Source organism: Notolabrus celidotus, chromosome 16, assembly GCF_009762535.1.
Source record: "Notolabrus celidotus isolate fNotCel1 chromosome 16, fNotCel1.pri, whole genome shotgun sequence".
Taxonomy (NCBI): domain Eukaryota; kingdom Metazoa; phylum Chordata; class Actinopteri; order Labriformes; family Labridae; genus Notolabrus; species Notolabrus celidotus.
In genome coordinates, this window is record NC_048287.1 from 20,131,819 (window position 1) to 20,155,270 (window position 23,452).

General features: G+C 41.3%; 1 protein-coding gene and 1 long non-coding RNA gene across 2 annotated transcripts in view; one reads left to right on the top strand and one right to left on the bottom strand.

Annotated features, from left to right (window-relative positions):
* Nucleotides 1-23: 23 nt before the first annotated feature.
* Nucleotides 24-2,702, top strand: LOC117828475. Its single transcript, XR_004634405.1, has 3 exons — nucleotides 24-160; nucleotides 283-420; nucleotides 803-2,702. It is a non-coding gene; the product is annotated as an uncharacterized LOC117828475 (long non-coding RNA).
* An 81-nt stretch (nucleotides 2,703-2,783) lies between these two features.
* The window catches only part of rnf19a (ring finger protein 19A, RBR E3 ubiquitin protein ligase), a 28,848-nt gene continuing 8,179 nt past the window's right edge, over nucleotides 2,784-23,452 (bottom strand). Inside the window, exons 2-10 of the mRNA XM_034704380.1 lie at nucleotides 17,121-17,983; nucleotides 10,699-10,907; nucleotides 10,405-10,549; nucleotides 10,024-10,186; nucleotides 9,745-9,859; nucleotides 8,911-9,069; nucleotides 6,377-6,596; nucleotides 6,102-6,245; nucleotides 2,784-5,801 (exon numbers count right to left, since the gene is read on the bottom strand). Of these exons, the coding sequence (XP_034560271.1) occupies nucleotides 5,003-5,801; nucleotides 6,102-6,245; nucleotides 6,377-6,596; nucleotides 8,911-9,069; nucleotides 9,745-9,859; nucleotides 10,024-10,186; nucleotides 10,405-10,549; nucleotides 10,699-10,907; nucleotides 17,121-17,728 (2,562 nt within the window). The 5' untranslated portion in view covers nucleotides 17,729-17,983 and the 3' untranslated portion in view covers nucleotides 2,784-5,002. The remainder of the gene's footprint in view (nucleotides 5,802-6,101; nucleotides 6,246-6,376; nucleotides 6,597-8,910; nucleotides 9,070-9,744; nucleotides 9,860-10,023; nucleotides 10,187-10,404; nucleotides 10,550-10,698; nucleotides 10,908-17,120; nucleotides 17,984-23,452) is intronic.

Consider the following 23,452-nt stretch of genomic DNA (forward strand, 5'->3'; position numbering starts at 1 on the left):
GACTGCTGTCTTGTCTTCTCTCCACTCCCGTAGAGCCATTTGCCTTCTGAGACTGAGTCGATTTGAAGAGGCCAAACAGGACTGTGACTCCGCTCTGCAGATGGAGCCGCGCAACAAGAAAGCCTTCTACAGACGAGCCCTGGCCTTCAAAGGCTTACAGGTGAACTCCTGTCACCGAACAGCTTGAGCTTGCATATTTAACCCATTGAAACAATTGGATTAGAACTGATCTTGCTTCTGATCGTAGTTGATATATCCCTTTTATTTCAATGTAAAATCTAGGACTACCTGTCAGCCAGCAGTGACCTGCAGGAAGTCCTCCAGTTGGACCCGAAAGTCCATGAAGCGGAGCAAGAGCTGGAGGTGGTGACAAACCTGCTGAGACAGAGTCTGATGGACAACACTGCACATCCACCAAGGGTAAAAGATGTTTACACACACACACACACACGCACACGCACACGCACACACACACATATTTTAATGAAATAACCATTCTAGTCTTAAAATGAGTGAAACTAAGAATTCAATGTGATTTTTTTTTTTCACTCTGAATTAATTCCAGTTAGTTTTTTATGGCAAGTTTTAATTTGCACTTAATTAAATCAGTAGTCCCAGTTTTTAGTAAATGATATTAAACTAACATACATATCAAAAATTTAGCTTAAAGCACACGTTTTCAGTATGTTTCATGAAAATTAACGCTATAAGTTTGAATTTACCACAGTGATAATGAAATGAAAGGTTGCACTTGGACTATAACAGAACCACCAAGAGGCTGACTTTTTCTCTTTCTCAGCAGGTTTGATGTGTTTTGTGAAGGAAGAGGAATGAAACTGGAGTGGAAATAAACTGTTTTGTAACTGTAATGGAGAAAAGGACTCTTAAAGCCATCGTCTGCAGTAAGTACGTCCTGTAGAAATGAAAATGACTGGCACTAGCGTCCTGGGACGGCTTCTCAGACAACCAGCTCTGCACCATCTGCAGTGTGTGCACACCACACCATGACTCCTGAGTACACAACCTTACATAACAGGCAGCTTCATTTGAAACGGCTAATGTCAAGGTACTCATGACCTGCTTGCACTAAAAGTCATTCACATTATGATGTAATGTACTGTAGATACAGAGTCTTGTAACAGGCTGCAGAGCTCTGTGGTATGGTGAAGTAACACAGGGGGAGAGTTAGAGTGTTATGTGTGCCTTATCAGGATTTCTACCGGAGTAAAGGACGAAAAATGCCAAGAATAAAAGTCTTATTTTGATTTATTTTAAAAGGTGTTTAGTTTCCTGAGCTTGTGATAAAGCTAATGCAAAGGCATTCAGGTCTACTGTATTATTGTTAAGGAGTTTAAAAGGTTAAATCAGTCATTATTCACCACAATCTTTGTGTCCAGAGATTAGACTTTTTCTGCTGTTTTTCATTGTTTACATTGATTTTAATAATGATGCTGCTACTTATTCAAGAAGCCAACAACTCATTTTAAGTTTTTACAATAATGTTAAATGTATTGAGGCTGAGAATGTCCGAGCCTGCAATTATTTCTTTGCCCCTAAGATTACAGCATGTTTTCTCGCAATTTTTGGCTAATTACTAAAGTTATCATAGCAAAAAAAAACTGCAATAACAGGATTTTTTTCTCTTAAAATTCTCAAAATTCTGGGATAATAATGGAGAAATAGAAAAATGTTTGATAATACCTCATTAACTGGTGGTGAAGGGTGTATTACTTTACAGTGACTCAAGCAATAAATGTGTAGTTCTGTTTGCTCAAATCAGTTAATAGAGCAGACTTCTGGTTCTGTTAATGAAATCAGTCGCTGCTGTTATAAAGATGCTGGCTATGCATGCTGTCATGGTACCTCTGTGCCTGATGAAAATATAATAACAGGAAACCAGATTTATAAAAATCTTCTCTCAAGATAGAAGAATTAATTTCTCAAGTTAGCAGTTTAAGTAGCAATTTAAAATAGCGGCATAAAAAGGAATAAAAGCAAGGCTGTACTCTGCTTCCATAGAATTAAGGCTTTCATGTTTTAAAATATTGATTTCCCTCAAATCCAAAAAAATCACAAGCTCAGCGTCTAAGTTTTTGTCAATGAATAATTGTTAACCCTTTGTTTTAGCAGCCACTTAAAGTAGCGTACTTCATTCTGTTCTGTAAGACTTAAAGTAGGTCTCAGGTTCTACCTTGAATGTTAATGATGACCGTGTCTCTGTCTGTCTGTCTGTCAATAGGTGTACAGTATTCATGTTTGGAAAGCGACTTTTCAAAACACTCCTCAAGTTTTCTAAATGCATCTTTGAAGACTCTTTCTGTTGCTCGAACACTTCAAGCTGGGATGAGGAAATTATCAAGGATTCCCACGTTTGAATTTGCTCCGTCATATTATCCATGCAACAAAAATCAAATCCCTATCAGCCCCAAACACACAATATGTAAATCTATAGCACAATGTGCCACGAACTTGAGTATATCCATCTGGGTAGAAAGGTTTGAAGACACTTTGTCTACTCTTATTTTGCTCTTTCCCATCGTCTTCCTCGTGTCTTCAAAATAAAAGCATAAAGCTCTAACTGATAACACTTGATATGAGGCTTGAAGTGTTGCTTCATGGAATGTAAATTACTGTATGCATGTCGTGTATGTAAATAGTTTGAATGCAAGTGTAAATAAAAAACTGCTACGTGGTTGCTTAAATGAGCGTCTGCATCTTCCTTATATTTGAATGTGAAGCTGAATGTGAAGCCAAAGAGAAGGAACAGAAACACAGCTACAAAGATTGATTGAGACTTTTATTGTTTAAGGATATGCATTTACATGCACATTATAAAGCAAATAATTAGGGAATATATACTTTTTTAAAGAGCAAAAGCTTCTTTTGACCAAGTTAGAAAATAGACCTGGCACTAGTCTTCAAATAATAATATAAAAACTCACAGAAATTCAACAGGTATCTTCAACAGAAGGAACAAAACAAGTGAGAAACTTCTGCAAGGTGCACCAACTTCTCTGATGACCTGCTCTTTACATCTGATGACTCGGCACACCACTGAACACAACTATTCATGTTCAGTGCATCTGATGCTTTGGATAAATACAGGCTTTTATTGCTAAAGAGCTGAATAACCCACGTAAATGGACTTCAGCAACTTTTCAAACATTTTTAAAGGATCATTCTTAACATATGTAAAACCTAAGCAAAATTTTTGGTCTTGGATTTAGCATACTGTGACAAACAGGCTTAATCCGGGGTCATATTGCCATTTTTTTTAATCTGCAGAAGCCATTTTTGGATGTTATGGACTAAAATGTCCTTGTGTATTAGAGTTAACCACGGTAAAATCATCCCCATTACTGTTGTAGTCCTAACTGTAGTAGCCTGAAAGCTGTCTTTGGTAGGCTGAACAAGCGAACGTGCCAGCTAACACTGTCATCCAGGGAAGGTGGAGTATTAGGCATTAGTATTCATGCATTCATCATTAAATCAAATGTGATTCCTTCTATTGTGAATTTTGTGGTTATCATTTGAAGACACACAGAATGAGAGATAAAACATTTTATAAAGGATTTTCCCCCCCCGAAAGGCACTGCGGGTCCAACAAATATAACATCAGTGTTTGCATGAATCACTAGCAGGGAGAGAAACAACTTAAAACACTCGGTTTTAGAATGCACCAAAGACCTGGATTTATAGTTATACTTTGATTTAACTGATGGTGAATCAAAATGTAACCTCATTATCATCATACATTCACGACCGACTATTATATCAATGAAAGATGGAGGTGCTCAAATACACAAGAGAAAGTTTCTCATTGCACCTTTAAGTATTTTAGAGCCGACTGGGAACATCTGAACCGGCTGAAAGCTTCTTTTCTTTATTGCAAAGATCTTGTTTCGTTGACTCTCGGGTTCAACTTTGACTGGTTAGAAGGAGTTGCTACAGTTCTATCATAAACATTGGGCTTTTCACAGTTACATGGAATAACTTGAATTCCCTTTCTTTAATAAAGCTCACTGATTTGCATGAATCCATAAAAACTGCAGTGAAAACTTTGTCATTCTCATCTGGGAGCTGTTTTTAAAACTTGCAATATTTAACAGTAAGGAGGGTTTATACAGATCCCAACTGATTACACTTAAATTGTGGACCCAACACAGGGCTTCAACATTTAAACCGACTTTCCCAAAATGGAAAATAAAAATTAGCAAAAGGCAAAAAAGCACAAAAGCAAGATTTTAAACAAAAGCAACAATTATATTTTTCTTATAGATGATTATGGAAATATAAAAAGTTGCTACTGTATTGACTGGTCCCTGTTAGGTACCACAATCCTTAAGCTGTGTGGTGTTTCTCATGCCGTTTTAAGGAGTAGCAGAGTGAACTGGTGGCACAGCGGTGGACCACAGTGAGGACGTATCCATCCCTGATTCATGCAAACCCCCAAAGAAAAAACTGATTTTTGAAGATGTCACAAAAGGGAAAACAGGTTCAGGCTTTAAGGTAGCAGCTCAGCTTTACTATTAGACATTTCACCGGCTCCTATCCAGCTTTTCAGTTCTGCTTTTTGTCAATTTGAGCTTTGATTAGGAATAGTGTTTCTGCAGATCTTCATGACAGCTGGATGGGCTTTCTGCGGTGTCTCCCCACCTGATAACGTACTCAAACCTGTCCACATACATTCAACTCTACCTACTATAGGCTTGCTGCTTCACGTGACACTTCAACAACAGAATAAAACTTCTGCTTCACACTAATGTAGCTTTGACTTTTCTGTGCTCTTGTTCGCTTTCCTTAAAAATCTCTCTCCAACTCGGACCAGGACCCTCTCTGTGACTATGTAGACTGACATTCACATGACATTCCTGCCTCCACAGTAGATAAAAATATAATTAGACTTATGGCCTTAAGCATCAAAAGATGCTTCACTCGAGTGAAATTACGTGATAAGGCTAACTGATTCATCAGTCTGCTAAAACACCCAAAGAGAGTTCCTTCAGATGTCTGTTTGTATACAGCGCTTCCTTGATGGGCTTACAGGCTGTGCTGCAGTGTTTTTGGTGGTCTCTTTTATGTTCTCGCCTTTCTCCGCCTCTGTGTCTGCCGCGGCTCCTCCGCTTTCCTCACTGATGTACAAAAATGTCCCGCTGCCCCCCTCTTTTGGCGACGCAGGTGGAGACGTGGACAGCAGACGGTGTGTGAAGGCTGTGTGGCTGCTCTGAGGTGGATAATGCTCCAGGCGATCGTGCTCCACCTCAGGCATAGGTGTGATGGTGACATCATTAAAGGCAGCCGCGGGATGGTGAGGTTGGGAGTCTGTCGTGGAGGAGCAGGGTGGGTGAGCTGGTCTTGAGGTTTCGGGGTCCGAGCAGCTGAGCTCTGATGAGAAGTGGCTACAATGCGAGTCCGCCACTGAGGGCAGGCTGCCGCTCAGAGATGGTGAATCAAACTCAGAGGAGTTGGTGCTGCGCTGCTCCAGGAGCTGAGCATCCATGTCCCCCCTCGACTCATTGATCTTTGTGTCTCCTTTGCTGCTGCTGCTACTGCTGCCTCTTTTCCAGAGCTTTCCTTTGCTCCTCTTAACTCCTGAGGTGGAGGGTAGGGAGCAGGGGCAGCAGTGGTCGTGCTGGGCACAGCAGCTGGTGGAGGGGCATGAACATGCACCGCCGCTAGCACCTTTAAGACCAGCAGTGCTGCTGCTACAGCTTGCTTCATCCAGACTGCTGCTGGCGCTGCAGTGCCTCATCTTCTCCTGTTTGGACTCCACGTCAGCCTGAACCTCCAGACTGTTGTCTCTGCAAAACATAATCGCACACTTTTAGAACTGCAATCCTTGGCACCTATCATGAACATAAACTTGTATTTTCTGTAAGAACAAAATAACAAAGAACTCCTAAATGACCCCTAATTTCTGTAGACTTGTGTAGTGAGTAGAAGCTCACAACAAAGTAAATACTGATTAACAAAACTAAACAATGACATTCATTCAAACAATCTGACCAAAGGGTGTCTGGAAAAACTGGGACAGAGATTTAAAAATTAGGCCAGAAATGTGTTGCTGCAGTCAGTGGGACGGGTAAACTCAGACTGCTGACCTTTCCAGAGGCATGTAAGCGTTGAGAATGGACCCCGCCATGGCTTTTGTGCTTGCGTTGTCACTGATTGTCCCCAGACTGACAGTGGCTGACTCTCCACTCAGACTGCAGCGCTCCTTCTGGACGTCAGCCTGAACTTCCATCCTGGAACAAAACCATCAAAGCAATCATTTGAGTCTCAGCGTTTCTGCTTTATAAAGTAAACAATGCTAAGTTAAAAAACATAGATCATTTGAGGCTGAAAAAATAAAAATCTTGATCTGGCTCCAGTCTACCTGTTGTAGCAGCTTCCTGAAAGGCTGCCGGTGATGCTGGTCCCAGCGAGCGCCGTTGTGCTGGCGTTGTCGCTCATGTTGTCCCGCTGAGTGGAGCTCATGCCGCAGCGCTCCATGTGGCTCCCACTGACACTGAGGCTCAGGCCCGTCAGGCCTCCGACGCTCGCTCCGTCTCCGAGGCTGGGGTTGTTGAGCCGCGTTTCGGCTACAGATGTTGTGTCTGTGGCGGAAAAGGGAGACAGAAAGTGTGACTTTAAAGATTAAAGAGAAGGTTTTGACTGACCAATAAGAGTCTGGCACTCATTTTAGCCAAGCAAAGACACACTTGAACCTTGGAAAACCTAAAAAAAAAAGAGTCCTCAAGATGACAAAGCAAACAAGAAGGGAATTAAAGTTGGTTATTTTAATGACTTTTCTGACTTTTAAAGCCATTGGATTTAACAGATTGATGTATTGTTGGGTATGAATACACTTCAAGTCTCACACCTTATGGTCCTGAAAAGGTCAAAGTCCAGGCTGGCATTCTGACTCATAATTATTATTGGCATTGTGTGAGAAACACACTCTATCACCGTCAACGCCTCCTGGGAAAGCAAAACCAGCTCGACCACAGCATCTCAGTTGGACAGAGACAACCTCACAGCGACAAGGAAAAACCACTGACACAGTCTAAAGTCATTTCACACCATCACACACCACAAACACTCCCATCAGCCCTTTAGGCTTGGTATGAGCTATGGTTTGACTATAACTGCACAACTCCCATTCAGAAGTTGTAAACGTACCAGAAAATACTGACACACCGCAACCCTGTCGTAGGTGTTTACCAAATAATCAGGAGCAGTGCATGACGTCAGGAGATGATAGTACTGTTGAATGACGCGCAAGCTATAAAGTCAACAGGGACTGTATGACAGGAGAGTAAATGTTTATAAAATATGACAGAGAGTAGGTCACCAAAATGATGTTAGGAGAGTTGTATCAGGTGGGAGAAAGCCTGAGAGAGTTGAGCCCAGGGCGAAAAATTAAAGGTGACATATTATGCTCTTTTTCATCAAAATATATTAGTCCAAGTGGTCCCCAAAACATGTCTTTAAAGTTTATTGCTCAAAAAACCCCACTGAAATCAGATTTTGGTATGCCTGTAAACCCCTTCTTTTTCAGCCATGCTCAGAACATGCTGTTTTCTGTGTCTGTGCCTTTAAATGAGAATGAGCTCTCTGACCACACCCCCTCAGGAAGTGGATGTGGCCTCGGCTCTCCAGCACGTTGATCTAATGTTTACATGTTGGCTGAATATACACGGCTGCTCACAGACCCGCGTTACTTCAACCCTCTGAATTTGATCCAGAATCTGATCCTGAGGGAGAGGCGCCTGCAGCAGGACCTTTCTGAACCATTGGTCACAGATTTTGTGTTTCTTGTTTTATTTATTTATCAGTATGTCGACGTGTGTCTTGGCACACAGCGACGAACATATAGCTATGTGGCTATGCTAACTAGCGCTAGCACTTTTCCATGAAAAATAAAAATCATCCACTTGATCTTCAAATCTGCAGACGTGGGGAGTAAAACCGACCATTGTGTTTATTAAGACAGTCTACAACTAGTGTGCCTCCCTCCTAAGCTCCTTGTTACCACACGTGTGCAGGTAATGAAATACGGAGTTGTATTTTATACAGTCTATGGGTTGAACAAGCTCCGAGCTCTGACTCCGTGACAGACTGGATGGCGTTATGACGTATGAAAAACACTCAAAACTGAAGCGAAAACTGAAACGAAAATTGCAACGAAAACTGCAACAGGGGCAGAATGGATTTTTTTTCATTTTCGGGGGGTTTGTAGACATGCCAGGGAAACATATTTCAGGTAGAGAACCATTACAAAGTCAATTTTGCATGAAATGTGAACTTTAACACCCGCCAAGCGCCAATGGCGGGTAAAAAGAGTTTGGCAAGTAAAACAAAAACACACATCCGCCAGTGGCCGATGGAAAAATTTTGTATTGCATGTGAGGTTTTGTTTTCATACTTTCGCCCATTTCTGCCAACTGTCAAGCTGTTTTGACCCTCGCCGCGCGCTGTACTTGTGTTGTGATTTTGTACGTGGGGAACGGCGTGACGTCAGCTACTGGAGTTCTATTCATTCCCTTTGCTTAAAGAAGCACGGCGGGAAGAGCGTTTCGAGGAAGATGTGGCGACACATTCTAATATTAAAATATTTAATATTTTTGATACATGATGATGCAGCAGTCACCTTGAAATGAAGTATAACCTAATAAAATAGCAATAATCTAATTTTATCTTTACATAACTGTATTCTTTAAGTGATGCTTAAGTTGGATTTTCATGATAAAAACGTCTTTACTAATTCATTAAATGTACGTTCTCCACTCTTAAGTCTGTGCTCTGTAATGTCACAAATACTGGCAAAATGTCTGATTAATGGTAATAAATTCCATTGAAAATTTAACTCTTCTTGTACAGTCAGTGATCGGTGGCATCACTTTATTCCTCTCATTGTGGGACTCTCACCTGTGGCCGCTGCCCCGCTGCCTATGTTGTCATTTTCATCATCAAACTCAATCCGCACTCCTTTGCCGTTCCCCGCGGACACTCCACAGCCTCCGCTCCGGCACAGAGAGATGGGGACAACTCCATAGACGTAAGCCAGCATGATTGGGACACCAATGCCTGCATAGGAAAAAAAAAAGTTACATCAGCAGTGGAACTTTTGGTTGCACCGATCTGATCCTGGTATCGGATAATGGCTAGATCAGACTCAAAAAACTAGATCGGATATCTGTGACAAGGCACCGATATATAGTGCCGATCCATATGACATATCTATTCATCTCAGTTCTATGCTTTTCTGTATTTACAATTCACTATGTCATCAGCGCTGGCCAGTCTTTGGCGACTTCAGGCTTTTCTGACTTTGTAAACCAAAATAAAGAAAACATTTTTAAAGTGACAGTATCATTACTCAAGAGATTATAAATGTGTACCAGCAGTGGTGAGTTAATCTTCATAACCAACAGATATTACATGATTCTATCCTCACATTAAGAAATAGAGATTGTTAAATCAATACTGGGATTGGATCGGCTAGTATCTGTATTAGCAGATACCAAAGCCCAGGTATCGATATCGGGGCCTAAAAAGTAGGATCGGTGCATCCCTAGTTTTAAGCTGAAAATGAAGCATAATCACCGTTTAAGAATAAAAACGCTATGAGACAGTTGTTTAAAAGCCCAGATGATACTTTTATTCAGTTCTTATTGTGTATTGAAGACCCACAGAAGAGCTTTGATATTATATATGTTGTCAATAAAGAGTTAATGAAGCAAAAAAGAAACAGTCTCTTACCAACAGTTACCGCTGCAACCACAGGAGACACGATCACAGACAGCGTCACACCACCAGCTATCACTAAGTTCCTCTTGTGTTTGGAGATGTCCTTGCCCTCGTAGCGATTATGAATCTGAGGAGAAAATGTGTCGATAATTTACATGAAGTGTTAAATCTCTGTAAATACAGTTGGAGCACTCCTTGATGTCTTTTCTTCACTGTCTCCATTTGTCAGTTTAAGCTGTTAATTCTGACCACTGTCTTTTAATCCCTCAGCTGTCTGCTGTGAACTCTCACCTTCCTGCCCACATACACGGGGATGCCAATGATCATGGCGGGGATGGCAATGCCGGCTATGAGCGCGATTCCCACGGGTGCTCCAACCAACGTGCCGAGCTGCCACAGGATCTTCTTCTTTCTGCTCCAGGGCTTCTTCCCCCAGAATGTGCAGCCTGACGGGCTGAGAGGAGAAAAAGAGAGAATTAGATGTCATGGATGGGTCTGCAACTAGCATAACTTTATAACTGAGGCTTAACCGTACATGGAGAGATAGGAACTGATGCAAAAAACAGTAGAATTATTGACCTTCGCTTTTAAAAAGAACTACATTTGTTTTCCAGATTTAAAATCAGTAAAAACCCACAATTATATATGCAATAAAAACAATGTTACTCTCACCTTAAATAGTGCAGGTCAGAGATTTCCTTCATGCAAAGCCAGCAAAACTCGCAGCCGCAGACGGCACATGTCATGTGATTACAGCTCCCATCATTCATCTTAATGATGTAGGCGGCACATCGTGGGCATGGCTTGATGTCGTCTCCTATTTTAAGTTGATTGAGGGAAAGCGAGAGAGGAATTTTGCATACAGGTTATTCATTGTACAGACTGTATCCCTGTAGTTCATCTTTGCAATTGTACAAAGTGATAATTCAAAGGTGACGGGCATGCAGGTAGCTATTAGTTGATTACCTGCGGCTCCGCTCTCTTGGCTGTAGCTGAGGGAGGAGGACCTGAAACTCCTCAGCCTGAAGGTTTGGGCCCTTTGTTGCCGTGCCGTGTCGCATGTCTGGTTTGGATGCCACAGCTGTTTGCAGTGGTAGCAGAACTCTGTCCCGCAGCCCTCACGCCCGCAGGTGATCTTTGGGCAGCTGGCACAGCCAAACGCTATGACTGCATAACTGAGAAAGAAAGAAAAAAACAGAGACATTCTGCAGGTTAGTAACTGCTGATAGAGTGCAGTAGTTGAGTACAACACTAGGGGTCAGTATGGCTAAGTGTGGAGAGAAAGAGAGGACCAAGCAGAAACTTCTTGTGTCTTTTAATAAAAACGCCTTTACTCTAGTGCTATTTACATCCTCAAGGGTCCAACAACATAAGCAGTGTTTGTTATGTCATCACAGGAAATTGGCTGACTTTCCACCTATGAGCTCTGGATAATAAAAAAAAAATCATTGCTGGCACGATCAGTTCTGCATGACTGCATGTCACCATGGTGTCCCTCATCAATCATTACAATGCTCTGTTTGAGAGCTGATGAAAAGTACATGTCATGAACGAGGCAAAGTCTAACAACTGCTGGGCTTTAAACATACAAATCCACCACAACTCAACAATCTGGCACGACTGCTGCAGTCATTCATGTCCTAACTTAATTACTGCATTTCTTTGTATCTGAAGATAGCAGCAGCTGTTCTCTGTAGGTTGCTCATTCATAAATCTACTTGTACGTGTGCGTAAGATGAGACAATAACAATCATCATTTTGTTGAAGGATCTCTTTAGACACTGTGGAAAGGAACGCAGAGCACTTGGCCTAATAATAAAAGTTAGCTGAAGTATGAGAACCTCTGTTTAACCCTGAGATTGTTGAAGCCAAAGCGCATCCCTCAGCAGGCTTATCATGGGAACATTAGAAACAGACGATAAGGAAAAACAAACACTGCTGCCACGGACGTATAGAGAGGACAGTGTGTAGCAGACGCACACTGGAAATCACTGTGTGCAGAAGAACAAAGCTCAACTGTACATCATCAAATAAATACATCTGTAACTTGCATTAAACCTCTAATCCAATCAAGCCATCCGCTGCGGGTACACACCATAATGTCTTTATTGATAAATGTGATTCTGTAATGAAAAGCCTGATGCACTTCAGGACGAGTTCCCTGAAAACTATACAAGTTAAATAAGCAGCAGCATCATCTGATGCACAAACCACCACAGCTGCTAGTTGATAAACAAGGGGGATGACTTAACCCATCTCGTGGTTGAAATGACATAAGCATAAAATCAATCAGACATGTTTACATCAGCTTAAAGCAGAAAATCAACAGTGAAAACAGTTGTGAGGAAAGCTTTACTTATGTAAATAATCAGTAGTAACAGCTGAGTATTAATCATAGACCTTAATAAATGGACGTAGTCTCTGTGATGTCACCCATCTGTTTCTGAAGTCAAGTCTTGAAGTCTATTGACTGCAGTGCTATATTGGAAATGCTGAGTTCTACCTTACTTCTGACGAGCTAGTGTGAGGTAAAGAGGCGGGCCTTATGCCTTTTTGCAAAGAGATACAGGGTGCCCGCCTGTCATCAAGTCAGCCATGCCCTTATTTGGGCAAAAATCGTAAGTTTATTATGCTTTAGATTTTGAAACATAGACGGAATAAAATATGGATGTAGTATCCGTGATGTCACCCATCTGTTTCTGAAGAGCTGTTTTGATGCCAATCAGCGATTGTGACGTAAAGAGGCGGGCTTTGAGCCTCCTAGCCAACAGCTACAGTGTTCCCGCCTGTCAATCAAGTCAGCTGTGCCTCTCACTGGAAGACTCATAATCTCAATATCTTCCAAATTGCCGCGTTAGCAAAAAATTCACCCCCCATACAGTGTGTGCCGATCGAGAAATGAGTTCTCCAGACTACACTCGTCTTTAGTACCAGGCTGTAAACATGTTTATTTCTGCTGTAAAGATCGTCCTTTTTGATTTGGTGTGTATGTGGTTTTCCGGTACTTCTGGAGCCAGCATCAAGCGGATCCTCGATGAACTGCAGTTTTTAGGACTTCTGCATGAGACCAGAGGTTGCCACTTGTTTTGAAGGTTGCCATATTGAAAATTCAGCTTCAACCTAACTTTGGTCGATCTAGTATGATGCAAAGATGTGGAGTTGAGGCGGTCTTTAGCCTATTTGCTATAAGCTACAACATGCCCGGCTGTCAGTCAAATCATCATTATTTCAGCAAAACATGTATGATTAAAATCTTCAAAATTTACAGGTTACAAAAAAATTAAAGCCCCGTACTTTGTGTGCCGATAGAGAAATGAGCTCTTCAGACCAAAACCATTTAATATACCAGACTAAACTAATCATGTTTATTTTGCTGTAAAGATTGGGTTTTTTTTTAAATCGGTATTTGGTTTCTGGTGCTTCTGCAGCCAGCCTCAAGCGGACACTCATTCTGTGGTTTTAACACTTTCGAATTGGCTTCATATTTTAAGATCGAAGGTTGCGACTTGGTATTAACTAAAATACTCTAGATCAGGGATTCCTAAACTTTCCAGCAAAATAACAGTGCCACAGACTGGAGACCCCTGTTGTCCTGAGGTTGTTAAAATGTTGCACACAACTGCACCCAAGAACTCATAGGTCAATCCAGAAACATACATACTGCTTTGCAGTCTAAAAAAAGGCTTGAAGCAGCATAATTTACTCAGGGGTAGGGATGCACGATATTATCTGCACATTATCCGTATCGGTCGATATTGGCTTTAAAATGAACTATCGGACATCGCCCAACACGCCGATATCCACCAATATGATTAACTGATAAAATAATGGGCTGCTGCACACATGTTGGGCTCATGTTTTAAGTTACATTAGAATTTAAGCAGCAGTCTGTAAGGTATATGTAGTTGACTAATTTAGGCACATTTACTGTCAAAGAGTAAACCATTTTATCTAATTTGGGTTTTATTGCTGTACAGTTGCACTTTTCACATGTTCCCTGTGAACAGAGGTTAGGTTTACTTACTATGTCAAATGTGAAATTAGCCAAATTTGCCCTGGTTGTGAGTATTGTTATGATTGTCTCAGGGAGAGCATCATCCAAGTTTTAAGTAGGATGTATCTTTTTGTATGAATTTTGTTTGAAAGCAATTGTCATAAATAAATATGCAGTTTTAAGTATTAAGTATTTTTCTTATTTTGCACAAGAAATTAATATTACATGACACGTGATAAGAGTATCACCATAATACTGTATGTTAATTCCAATACAGAAGAGAATTCATGATCTCTGCTCTGAGGTGTGCGGGAAAAAAATATCGGTATCAGTAATCGGCTAAATGAGTTGTAAAATATCGGCATATCGGATATCGGCAAAAAATCCAATATCGTCCATCCCTACTCAGGGGTCATGTCGATATGAAGTAAAGAAAAAATAGATTTGTAGATTGGTTTGAGTTTAAGACAGTTCATTTGATAAAACAAGATATTTGTTGACATTTCTAGAAATAACCCTGAACACTGACATTTAAAAGGGTTGTTTCAAAATCAGATTTTTAAAAATGTATTATAGATTTAATGATTACTGCAGTAAAATGGGACGATTTATTAATGGCAAAAGTCATCATTTATCTCAGCGGCTGCACAAGATTTAGATCTAACTGATGGAAAAAGTCAAACTCCATGAATCTGTCATGATAGTTGAACAGGGGGGTAAATTAGCAACTGATTTTATCCTCAAGTTGTTTGAATTCAGGCACACAGTGCTGAAAAGAGAAGAAAAGTTAAAAATAAGATGAAGAATGTGCTGTGCTCACAGACAGGGTGGATCATTTGATGTTGATGTTTTGTTCCACCTTGTCACATGAATAAAATCTAAACAGGCAGCAGCTGTAACTGATGGCATTTTATGACACTTTGGTCAATGTTTCCCTACAAACTGACACACTCTGCAGTAAGGTTAGTAGTAGAGGTGTTTGGGAACAATACTCCTACGCAACTTTTTGTCTAGACAGTGTCCAGACAGTCACTAACACCTCAGGGAGGTGATCTGATGACAAACGGTGTAACGGTCATAAAGTAGAACTGACCTGTTGTTTTTATTACTAGCTTGTGCTTTCCCACAGATTTCAATGTGTAATCATTATCTATCAACAACCCCGTTCCTGTTCAGCCTTCATGTGTTTTTACACTGATATCCAGTGTTCCACTTTTTACGATCAGATAAGATTTGAAAACCTGAAATAACTTAAAGAGCTGTATAACTTCAAAGAATCGTGTCAGCATTACAAGTGCAGCCAGAGCTTAGCTGATCAGATGATGAGAGCAAGAGGAGCTGAAACAGGCTCATGAAAGAGCCATTATTCTGAAAGACAGGGTCAGCAGTGTTGGTGCAACAAAGCCAAGAGAGAGTGAAGTCATTACTGAACTCAGCAATCACTCAATACCAAACCAACCATGGTGTATGAATGCAAGGAATGTGGGGTGGTAAGAGCTCCAAAAATCTGAGACACACTCTACTATTGTTACTGTGCTGTTTGTGTGCTGGTAGACACACAGCCTTAAGATGCACTAACAACAGATGCAGCAGAGTGACCTGGCCAGCCTCCATTTAGGCCCCTGTGAGCAAACTGCTGAATCCCTACCAGCTCCAAACCATCAAGACCCTGGCCTGACCCTCACCTCCACTCAGCACCTCCTTGTGAAAGAGGGGAACCAGAGAAATAGTTTCCTCCCTCTGAAAACAGAGTTACAGCTTGTTTTTGGAGCAGAGGCTGAGAGAATGGACTGAAGTTTGAAGAACCTCATCGAACCTGAATTAAATAAACATTCTTTGCTTGATGCTCAAAATTAAGCAGCAGACTGTAAGGGCGCTGTCTGAATGGAAAAACGTTCACTGTGCCTTTAAGTGGCCGTGCCAGGGGGCAGGTTATATTCTGAGAAAGATCTCTGAGTTTCTGTGTAAAGCTGGAAATGATCAAGAACCAAACTCAGGTAGAGTCTGAGATTAAAGGTTTTGTAAAACTGCAAAAAAAAAATTGAGATTTATATGGAACAGAAGCAGGAAGTATTTTATTTTGAAAAACGTAACCCTGACAAACTCAGTTGTCTATTTTTGCATATTGAATCTTGAGTTTCTGTGTTATAAAGAACAAATAAAGATATCCTTAATGAAATTTGCCAATAAAAATATTAATACTGGTTCTGAGTAGGGTTGCAAAATTCAAGGAATTTGCAAAGTTGGAAATTTCCATTAGAATTAACAGGAATAAACAGGAATTAAATAAATTGAAGGTTTGCTCTTAATAGGGAACTTAAATATAGTTGGGGAAAATATATTTTAGCATAATCCGGACTAAAACAACCAGATTTCATGCAAGAAGATGCTTTTGTATTTGCATGTTGAATGGGACTTTTTTTGGGAGGGAGAGGGGCTCTCTTCGTTTAACATTTTGAATGGGACTTTTTTGGGATTGCATTTTTGTTCATTTTTGAATGGGTTGTGTCGGGGGATGAGTAATATTTAACTCAACATTCATGTTTTTGATCTTCAAATAAATAATTGATTGTTCAATAAAATATTTAACACTTGATAAAGCTCTACTTACAAATAAATCTGTTTTAATTGTATTATTTTGAATGAATGTCTGCTTATAACAAAACAAATATTTATGCTTGGATATGATACCTTTCCTTAAAATTACCCTCAATTCCCAGTTAATTCCCATAAATTCCCATGGAAATTACATTTTCCACCCCTTTGCAACCCTAGTTCTGAGCCCCTTTCCAACATGCTGCTTTGTAATGATAGACTTCTGCTGTGTATAACCATTAACATGTTCTGCAAAATGACAGGCGTGGTCTGATAGCACTAAGCATCATCATCATCTCTTGGTTCTTACATCTTTTTGGGCTGACTCATCACACAGATGGAACAAAGAGTGTTATTACTGCCAGCAGTTATTTATAACTCAGACATCAACACAGAAGCAGAGGTGAACTTCTTCAAAAGGCCAGATTAAAGCCTACAAGTTTCCTCAATGTGGCTGCTTCCTATGCTATTCTAGGACGTGGGTATTTGTTCTGTCAGAAGAATAAAAAACAGAAAAGAGATTGTGAATCATCAAAAATATGTTGAAGTGGATTTGGAAAACCATTTCACATGTTTGAAACTACTGGTTCAATTTGAGCCTGCTTTGAAATGCCATAAATGCTGAATGAAAAGGGCTGACTGACATCTGATGGCACTTTAGAACCAGCACCTCATTTCTCTTTAAACAGATCTCAATAGCGGTCACCTGGTTTCATCTGGTGTGTCGTTTTTTTGGGAAAATATAGGTGGTAAGAAGTCTGTCGCCTATACATTAAAGTCCCTCAGCTCTCCTACTTACCCACAGTCGGGGGCCGGGCACCAGCGGCAGTCCGGCTCGGCCACCAGCCACCTCCTCAGCATGAACTCCTCGTACTTCTCCATGAGGGCTCGGTCCCCCAGGATCATGCGGATGTCATGGGGATTGAAGCGCTCCGAGCACTCGGGGCAGCAGATGTTGACACGGGACTCCGAGATCTCGATGCGAAGATACTGCCGCAGACAGTCCGCACAGGAGCGGTGGTGACAGGTCATGATGTCAGGGAAGCGGTCGCGTGTGTGGCGCAGGAGACACAGAGGACACTCCATCAGCTCTGACGAAGAACCCGACACTGATGAAGTCGATACGGCGGCCAAGGAAGACTGGGCTAAGGTTTTGTCGTTGACAGTCTCAGGTTGGATGCTTTCGGTGCTGACAACGCCGTCCACTCCTGCTGGGGCCTGCAGCGGCCTGGACTTGCGCTTGGGGTCGCGATCATGCCGGCGCCGGCGACCGAAGAGCGAGTGGAGGGAGAGACGGCGCTTCTTGGGGGTCTTTCTAACCGAAGGCAAGCTGACAGACGAGGCAGCAGAGTGAAGGTCTCGCTCTGAGCCTGTGCTGCCATGATGCTGCTGGTGAAGGCTGCTCATCGTGCTAGATGGGTAAATGCTGGAGCTACAGCTAAAAAAAATCACCACATCAGGGGAGCAGATTGAGAGAGGGATGAAGACTGAGGACAGGGACTAGGGTAAAGGGACAGGATGGTCAGGGGAGGGGGCTGGGTTGCTGTTAGCTAGGACATAGTGGCTGAAAGCTGGTGAAGGAGGCCTGAAGTCTTACGTGCGGTCCTTCCTCTGTTCAAATCACAGTGATGAGATGTAGGTGTTCAGAAGTGGGACACAAACCTGAAAGAGAGAGAGAGAGAGTGAGAGAGAAAAAAAATTAAGATCAGGAGTCGAGCCAAGGATTAATGCATTAAGCTTTAATGATCTGCAGCAAAAACAGAAGCATATGAAGGGGTATGTTTTTCAGAACCAAAAAAAAACAACCAGCTGGATATAGAACACAAAAAATCTGTTTAAATCTAAGAAACAAAAGCCATCAATGAAGTGTTTCTGGTTTAGGGAGATCTACCCTTTTGAGTTTTTTGGCTGACTTCAGGCACTTTTTGAGGCGTTTCTCCTACGTATGTCTTTGTGTCTGTGAAGCTGCTTCTATGAAATGCCTGCAGGCTTTCCCCAAGAGTGTGCATTAATCATCTGAACGCAAAACAAGACAAAATCCAGTGTTCTTCCTAACCTAGATCTCAGATGTTGCCACAGCTGTGTCAGTGTGTCTCTGGAGCAGCCACACCTTCCCTTGAATGCTTCCACATGGTCTGATTTTACACAGTATGAATCAGTGGAGAAAACTAGTAAAGTTTAAGGTCACTGTTCTTTAATGTGAAGGACAGCTGTTGGTTCTCCTGATTCTGTCCTGCTGAGGTGAATCAACACGAAGCACTGTTGAGAACTTAGAAGGAAATTCCACACTGAGATAAACCATCAGAGTCTGTGGGTGTGGTGCGATCATGGTGCTGATAGATCCCTACCAGGCCAATGGACAAACTTTTCTACATCAGATGGCGTCTCTTGAGAAAACTAATGAAAAAGCAGAAGAAATGTGTGCTAATTTCAAACTACTTGAATTGCAACCCTCCTGTATGAACAATGAACAGCACCAGACTCCAGTTCAAACACACAACAAAACTGATGCATAAATGAGTTTTAACTGGCCAGAGATCCAGTTGGAAAATTTTGGACATAAACTCGTTGCACATTTTGAGGCTGGCTTGACCTGGTTTTTCTTTTTGTCTATGTGGACAAATCCAAAATCCACCACAGATCTTTAAAATCCAAAACAAGAGCTGTAGTAGATTTTAATACAGCTTTATGATCATGTGATGTGCTCCTGTCCTCAAATTTATCCACCAGTCAGATTTTTTAAAGTTATATTTTTTACCTTTTTTTTTACCTTTGTTGATAGGATAGCTGAAGAGAGACAGGAAAAGTGGGGAGTAGAGAGTGGGGACAGACATGCAGCAAATAGTCGCGAACCAGCGACCTCTGCAATAAAGCCTCTATATGTGGGGCGCTTAGACCACTAGGCCACCAGCACCCTAACCAGTTAGATTTTTTAAATCAGACTCCAGGCTAGCCTTCAGTGTTTTCAAGTAGATCTATTTAGAGTCACAATGATGCACACACCCTCTGTTTTATAAGGTGGCCCAAAAGGACAAAACTAATTTACAAAAGATGAAACACTTTTAGAAAGTTGAGGACAAATTTACATTTTATAAAACAAAGTTACATCAGCAAAACACTTTTACCTAGGCCAAAACAAATTTATATTTAAGAAGACAAATTTACAAAATCAAAAAAAACACATTTACAAGCGGTGAGACAATTTTACAAACGACGGAACACTTTTGCCATTCCTCAAACAAATGTACATTCATTTTTAACGGAAAGGCAATGTACCAAACACCGGAAGTGATCCGGTACCAAACAGAGTATCTGTACCAAATGGAGTACCAGTACCAAACATTGTTCTGTTTGGTTTCTCTCCATCCAAACAAACTAAATGACTCCTCAGTCGATTCCCGGATCACTTCCGGTGTTTGGTACATTCCCTTTCCGTTAAAAATAAATGTTAATTTGTTTCAGAAATGGTAAAAGTGTCCCGCCGTTTTTAAAATTGTCTCAACGCTTGTGAAAGTGTTTTGATTTTGTAATTTTGTTTTCTTAAATGTAAATTTGTTTTCCAAAATGTAAATTTTTCTCCAACTTTGTAAAAGTGTTTCATCTTTTGTAAATTTCTTTTGGCCTTCAGGGCCACCGTAGTTACACCTTGTTGGATAATTCGAACACCTAAACACAATAACAGTATTATTTTAACAAACACACGTTGTTCTCCAGGTTAAAAGACCGTGTCACTATAAGGTAAACTGTGCCAGGTTTAAACCACAGGAATGTGAACTTGGGCAGTCCCCCTCAGGATTATCAGGTCCTTTAAAACAACTCTACAATTATGAGAAATGTACTGCCTTAGACTTTATGAGACGTTGCAGAAACCAGACATGTCTTATAAGTATGATTAGAAATTCACCTTACAAAACCAGAAAGCATGAAACCATACTAGAAAAATGAAGCTAATACTGACCCCCCCTTTACTTTGTGTGTGTTTGTCATTAGGGACTCATTTCAGGAAAATTCCATTGGGAGCCAAAAGGTGACTAATTAACAAGCCCACTGTAAAACTCAACTGGGACAGCAATCCTGCAAAAGTGCAAACGTTCACTCTCGTAACCTAGAAACCTCGCTCTGACTGGCTGCGGTTTTCCCTCACTTAACCATGACGTACAGACAACACCAACACTTTTAGTACGGCTACTGAAGTAATCAAGGAGAGGTTTCTTTAAAGGCTTTTTAGCAGCACAGGCTAAAGACAGATACTGTTTGGTGCCACCAGCAACATGTGTGGTCAGATGTTGTCTCCCCCTCCTCCTCCTTTTCCTCCCCATCAGCCAAGCTCTATTCATCTAAACTAACAACCGTCACATGAAAAACATTGAGTGTGATTTGTTTACAAGTCAACAACTCTAAATAAAAGGTTGAATGCACCAAAAATATAGCAACCAAGCCACAGTGAAAATGTGGAGTAAGATCTCCCTTCGACCTGTGCCATGTAGAGCTGATACAAATCTAACGAAAATTTTATTCGGGGTCAAACAGCTCAGGGAATTTTCCAGGCTGAGGTGCCAAAATACAAAAAATGCTAAAGGCCAACTCAATTGTTTTCCAGTTCTTTCCTCTTCATGTTCCCTTAAGTTTGACTCTACACATTTGTTGTAGTGCTGGGCGATATTGAAAATTATGTTATCACGATAAAATATATCATATGGGTCATTTCTGATGGTGCTAACAGGAAGCAGGTCTTTTGTGTAAAATTAGATTTTTATGAAGTTTTAGATTGTACATTCTTATTTTTCCAGATTGAGGTTAATTCCATAATTTGATTTACATTTACAACAAAGATATATCAAATTGTGTACTCTGTATCAGTTAAGTAGAGTATTGTTTTGAGTTGTGCTCTCCCCTTCTAGATTACTAAGGGTTACAGGTAGAGTAATGTTGTTTCCCACAGTGCAGTGAATGCATCACGGTCATTCGGTGTTCCGTTTTAGTGCGGTTGCAGTGAACATTAAACGTGTTAGACATTAACAGCAGAAGTTGTCTCCGTGTTCTTCCTTTACCCACATCCTGAAAATATATTTAAGGAAATGTATTAAGCTAATAGTTAACACAGAGTCGACACAGTGTCAGACTAACGACTCCGCTTTGAGCTGGTAGATTTTGAGTTTTCTTCCGTGTCGCTGTTGCTCGTCTCAGCTGTGTTTACATTCAGCTCTGAACGTCTTTAAGCCCCGCCTACCTCACATCCCGCGACATGATTGGCTGTTCAATGCCGTGTTCTTCTTCTGTCAAATGTTGGGTGGCAACTAGCGTTTAAGGCTCATTAGCGCCCGCCACCATTTTAGGTGGCTGGGGATGTAATTACATGTTTATTTATATCAATTTTTTATCAAAATGTTTTATATTTATATATAACACTTCAAGTTAAAGCTGGTGTTGGTAGTCTCGGAAAATTTGTATGAATTTGAATGTAGCATGTCTTCAGGACTCCGTCTACCCCCTCCCCCCCTTCCCCTCGGAGCTCCTCCAAAACGACGACCCCACTCACATGCACGAGCGCCGCTGATTCATGACCATATGATCGTGACTGATTCAAAACCGGTCCTCCCCAAAACATTATCATAGTGAAAGTTAAAAACACAAACAAACATGGCTGCTGTTAGTACTCACAACTGTCATGCTAGCATTATCCAGTTGTACTGGTGACACAATATCAGGAGAAAAGTTATAATACATATAATACTGTGACAGCTCTACTGTTTGTTAAAGTTGGTTGGTTGGTTCAGTGTAGATGTTCTTAATTCCTACAGTGTTGACAGTTAGTGAAGGCATCAGGAGAGGTGTAGAGTGTGCGAGCGGGAGAGAGGAAAGACAAGAGGAGAAGTTCTTCATTCATTCAAACATTGATTGTTGCTTTGTTGGTTGGCGTGATCACGGCCGACAGTGACCGGTTATTAAAGCTCAACGTGTTCACGAATCGGCTCCTCATCACTACAGCGTCCGGACGGACGCTACAGTACATCTACATTTCTGTAGTACTTAGTAAATGTCATTAATTCTTTTGCTTGTCAGAGCCCCCGTGGTTAGAGCTTTTTAGACTCTGATCCAGACTACAGTCCTGAGCAAAGCACCTCATCGGGTCGGAGGGGACAGGCCCGAGGTCGAGCGAGAGGGGCAGTAAATAGAGGCAGGGGAAGCAGAGGCAGGGGACAAGGACTCGGAGACCCGACTGTAGATAGCAGCTTTTTTTCACTCTTTTTTAAGAACACATTATGCATTGATTACCATCAGGACATAAAGATCATTTTAACCAGTATAACAAAAAGTGTATCTAAATCTGATTACCAACCCCAGCTTTAAAGATTCACTCTTTATCCTCAGCTGAAAAACTGAAGTTCGCAGCCATATTTAGCCAGCCACAGTCTATAAGTGACTTTAATGTAAAGAATTTGCGGCAGATTGTAGACTAAAATTAAATGAGATTTAAAATAGTCAAAACCATAATTGCATCTCATCAGACCTCATTGGCCCTGTAGCAAAGTTGTAAAGAATCATGTGTTTTAATTGCACGCTCTGAAAGTTTAAGAGTCACAATTAAAAACCCAAATCTGCACATGCAAGCAGGCAGAGCACAAACCACGGGTGCGTAACACAACAGGACGTGAGATCCTGTGAGGTGATGTGAGGCGATGCATCGGTTTGTTGGCGTTACTCCCTTTAGGTGTGTCAGGGCAGGAATCAAAGACGAATCAGATCCCTGCACTCAGGTTAAAGGGAACATGGATGAGGAGAGGAGTGATTGCCGTGAGAAAACCTCGGTCACATGACTCCAGCAGTCCGGCGGTCCTGCTCCGTGCTGCATTCTGAAAACACAACCAGTGGGTGCCGACAGACGAGAGAGCATGGAGCCGGACCGCAGCGGATCTGGTGGAAGTCCCGTGGAAGTCTAAGAGAGGAACTGTGAAAACTTTTTTTTTAAAAAAGCACAACTCAGTGGCCTGTAACCAGGTACAGAGGAAAACCTGTAAAAACATAGGTATGAAAAGATATCTTTGTACTAGCTGGTTTAACCAAATGGGCTTCTCTTTTAATAGCGACCATTGGAAACTTTGCACAGGATGTTTCCACAGTCATCCCCAA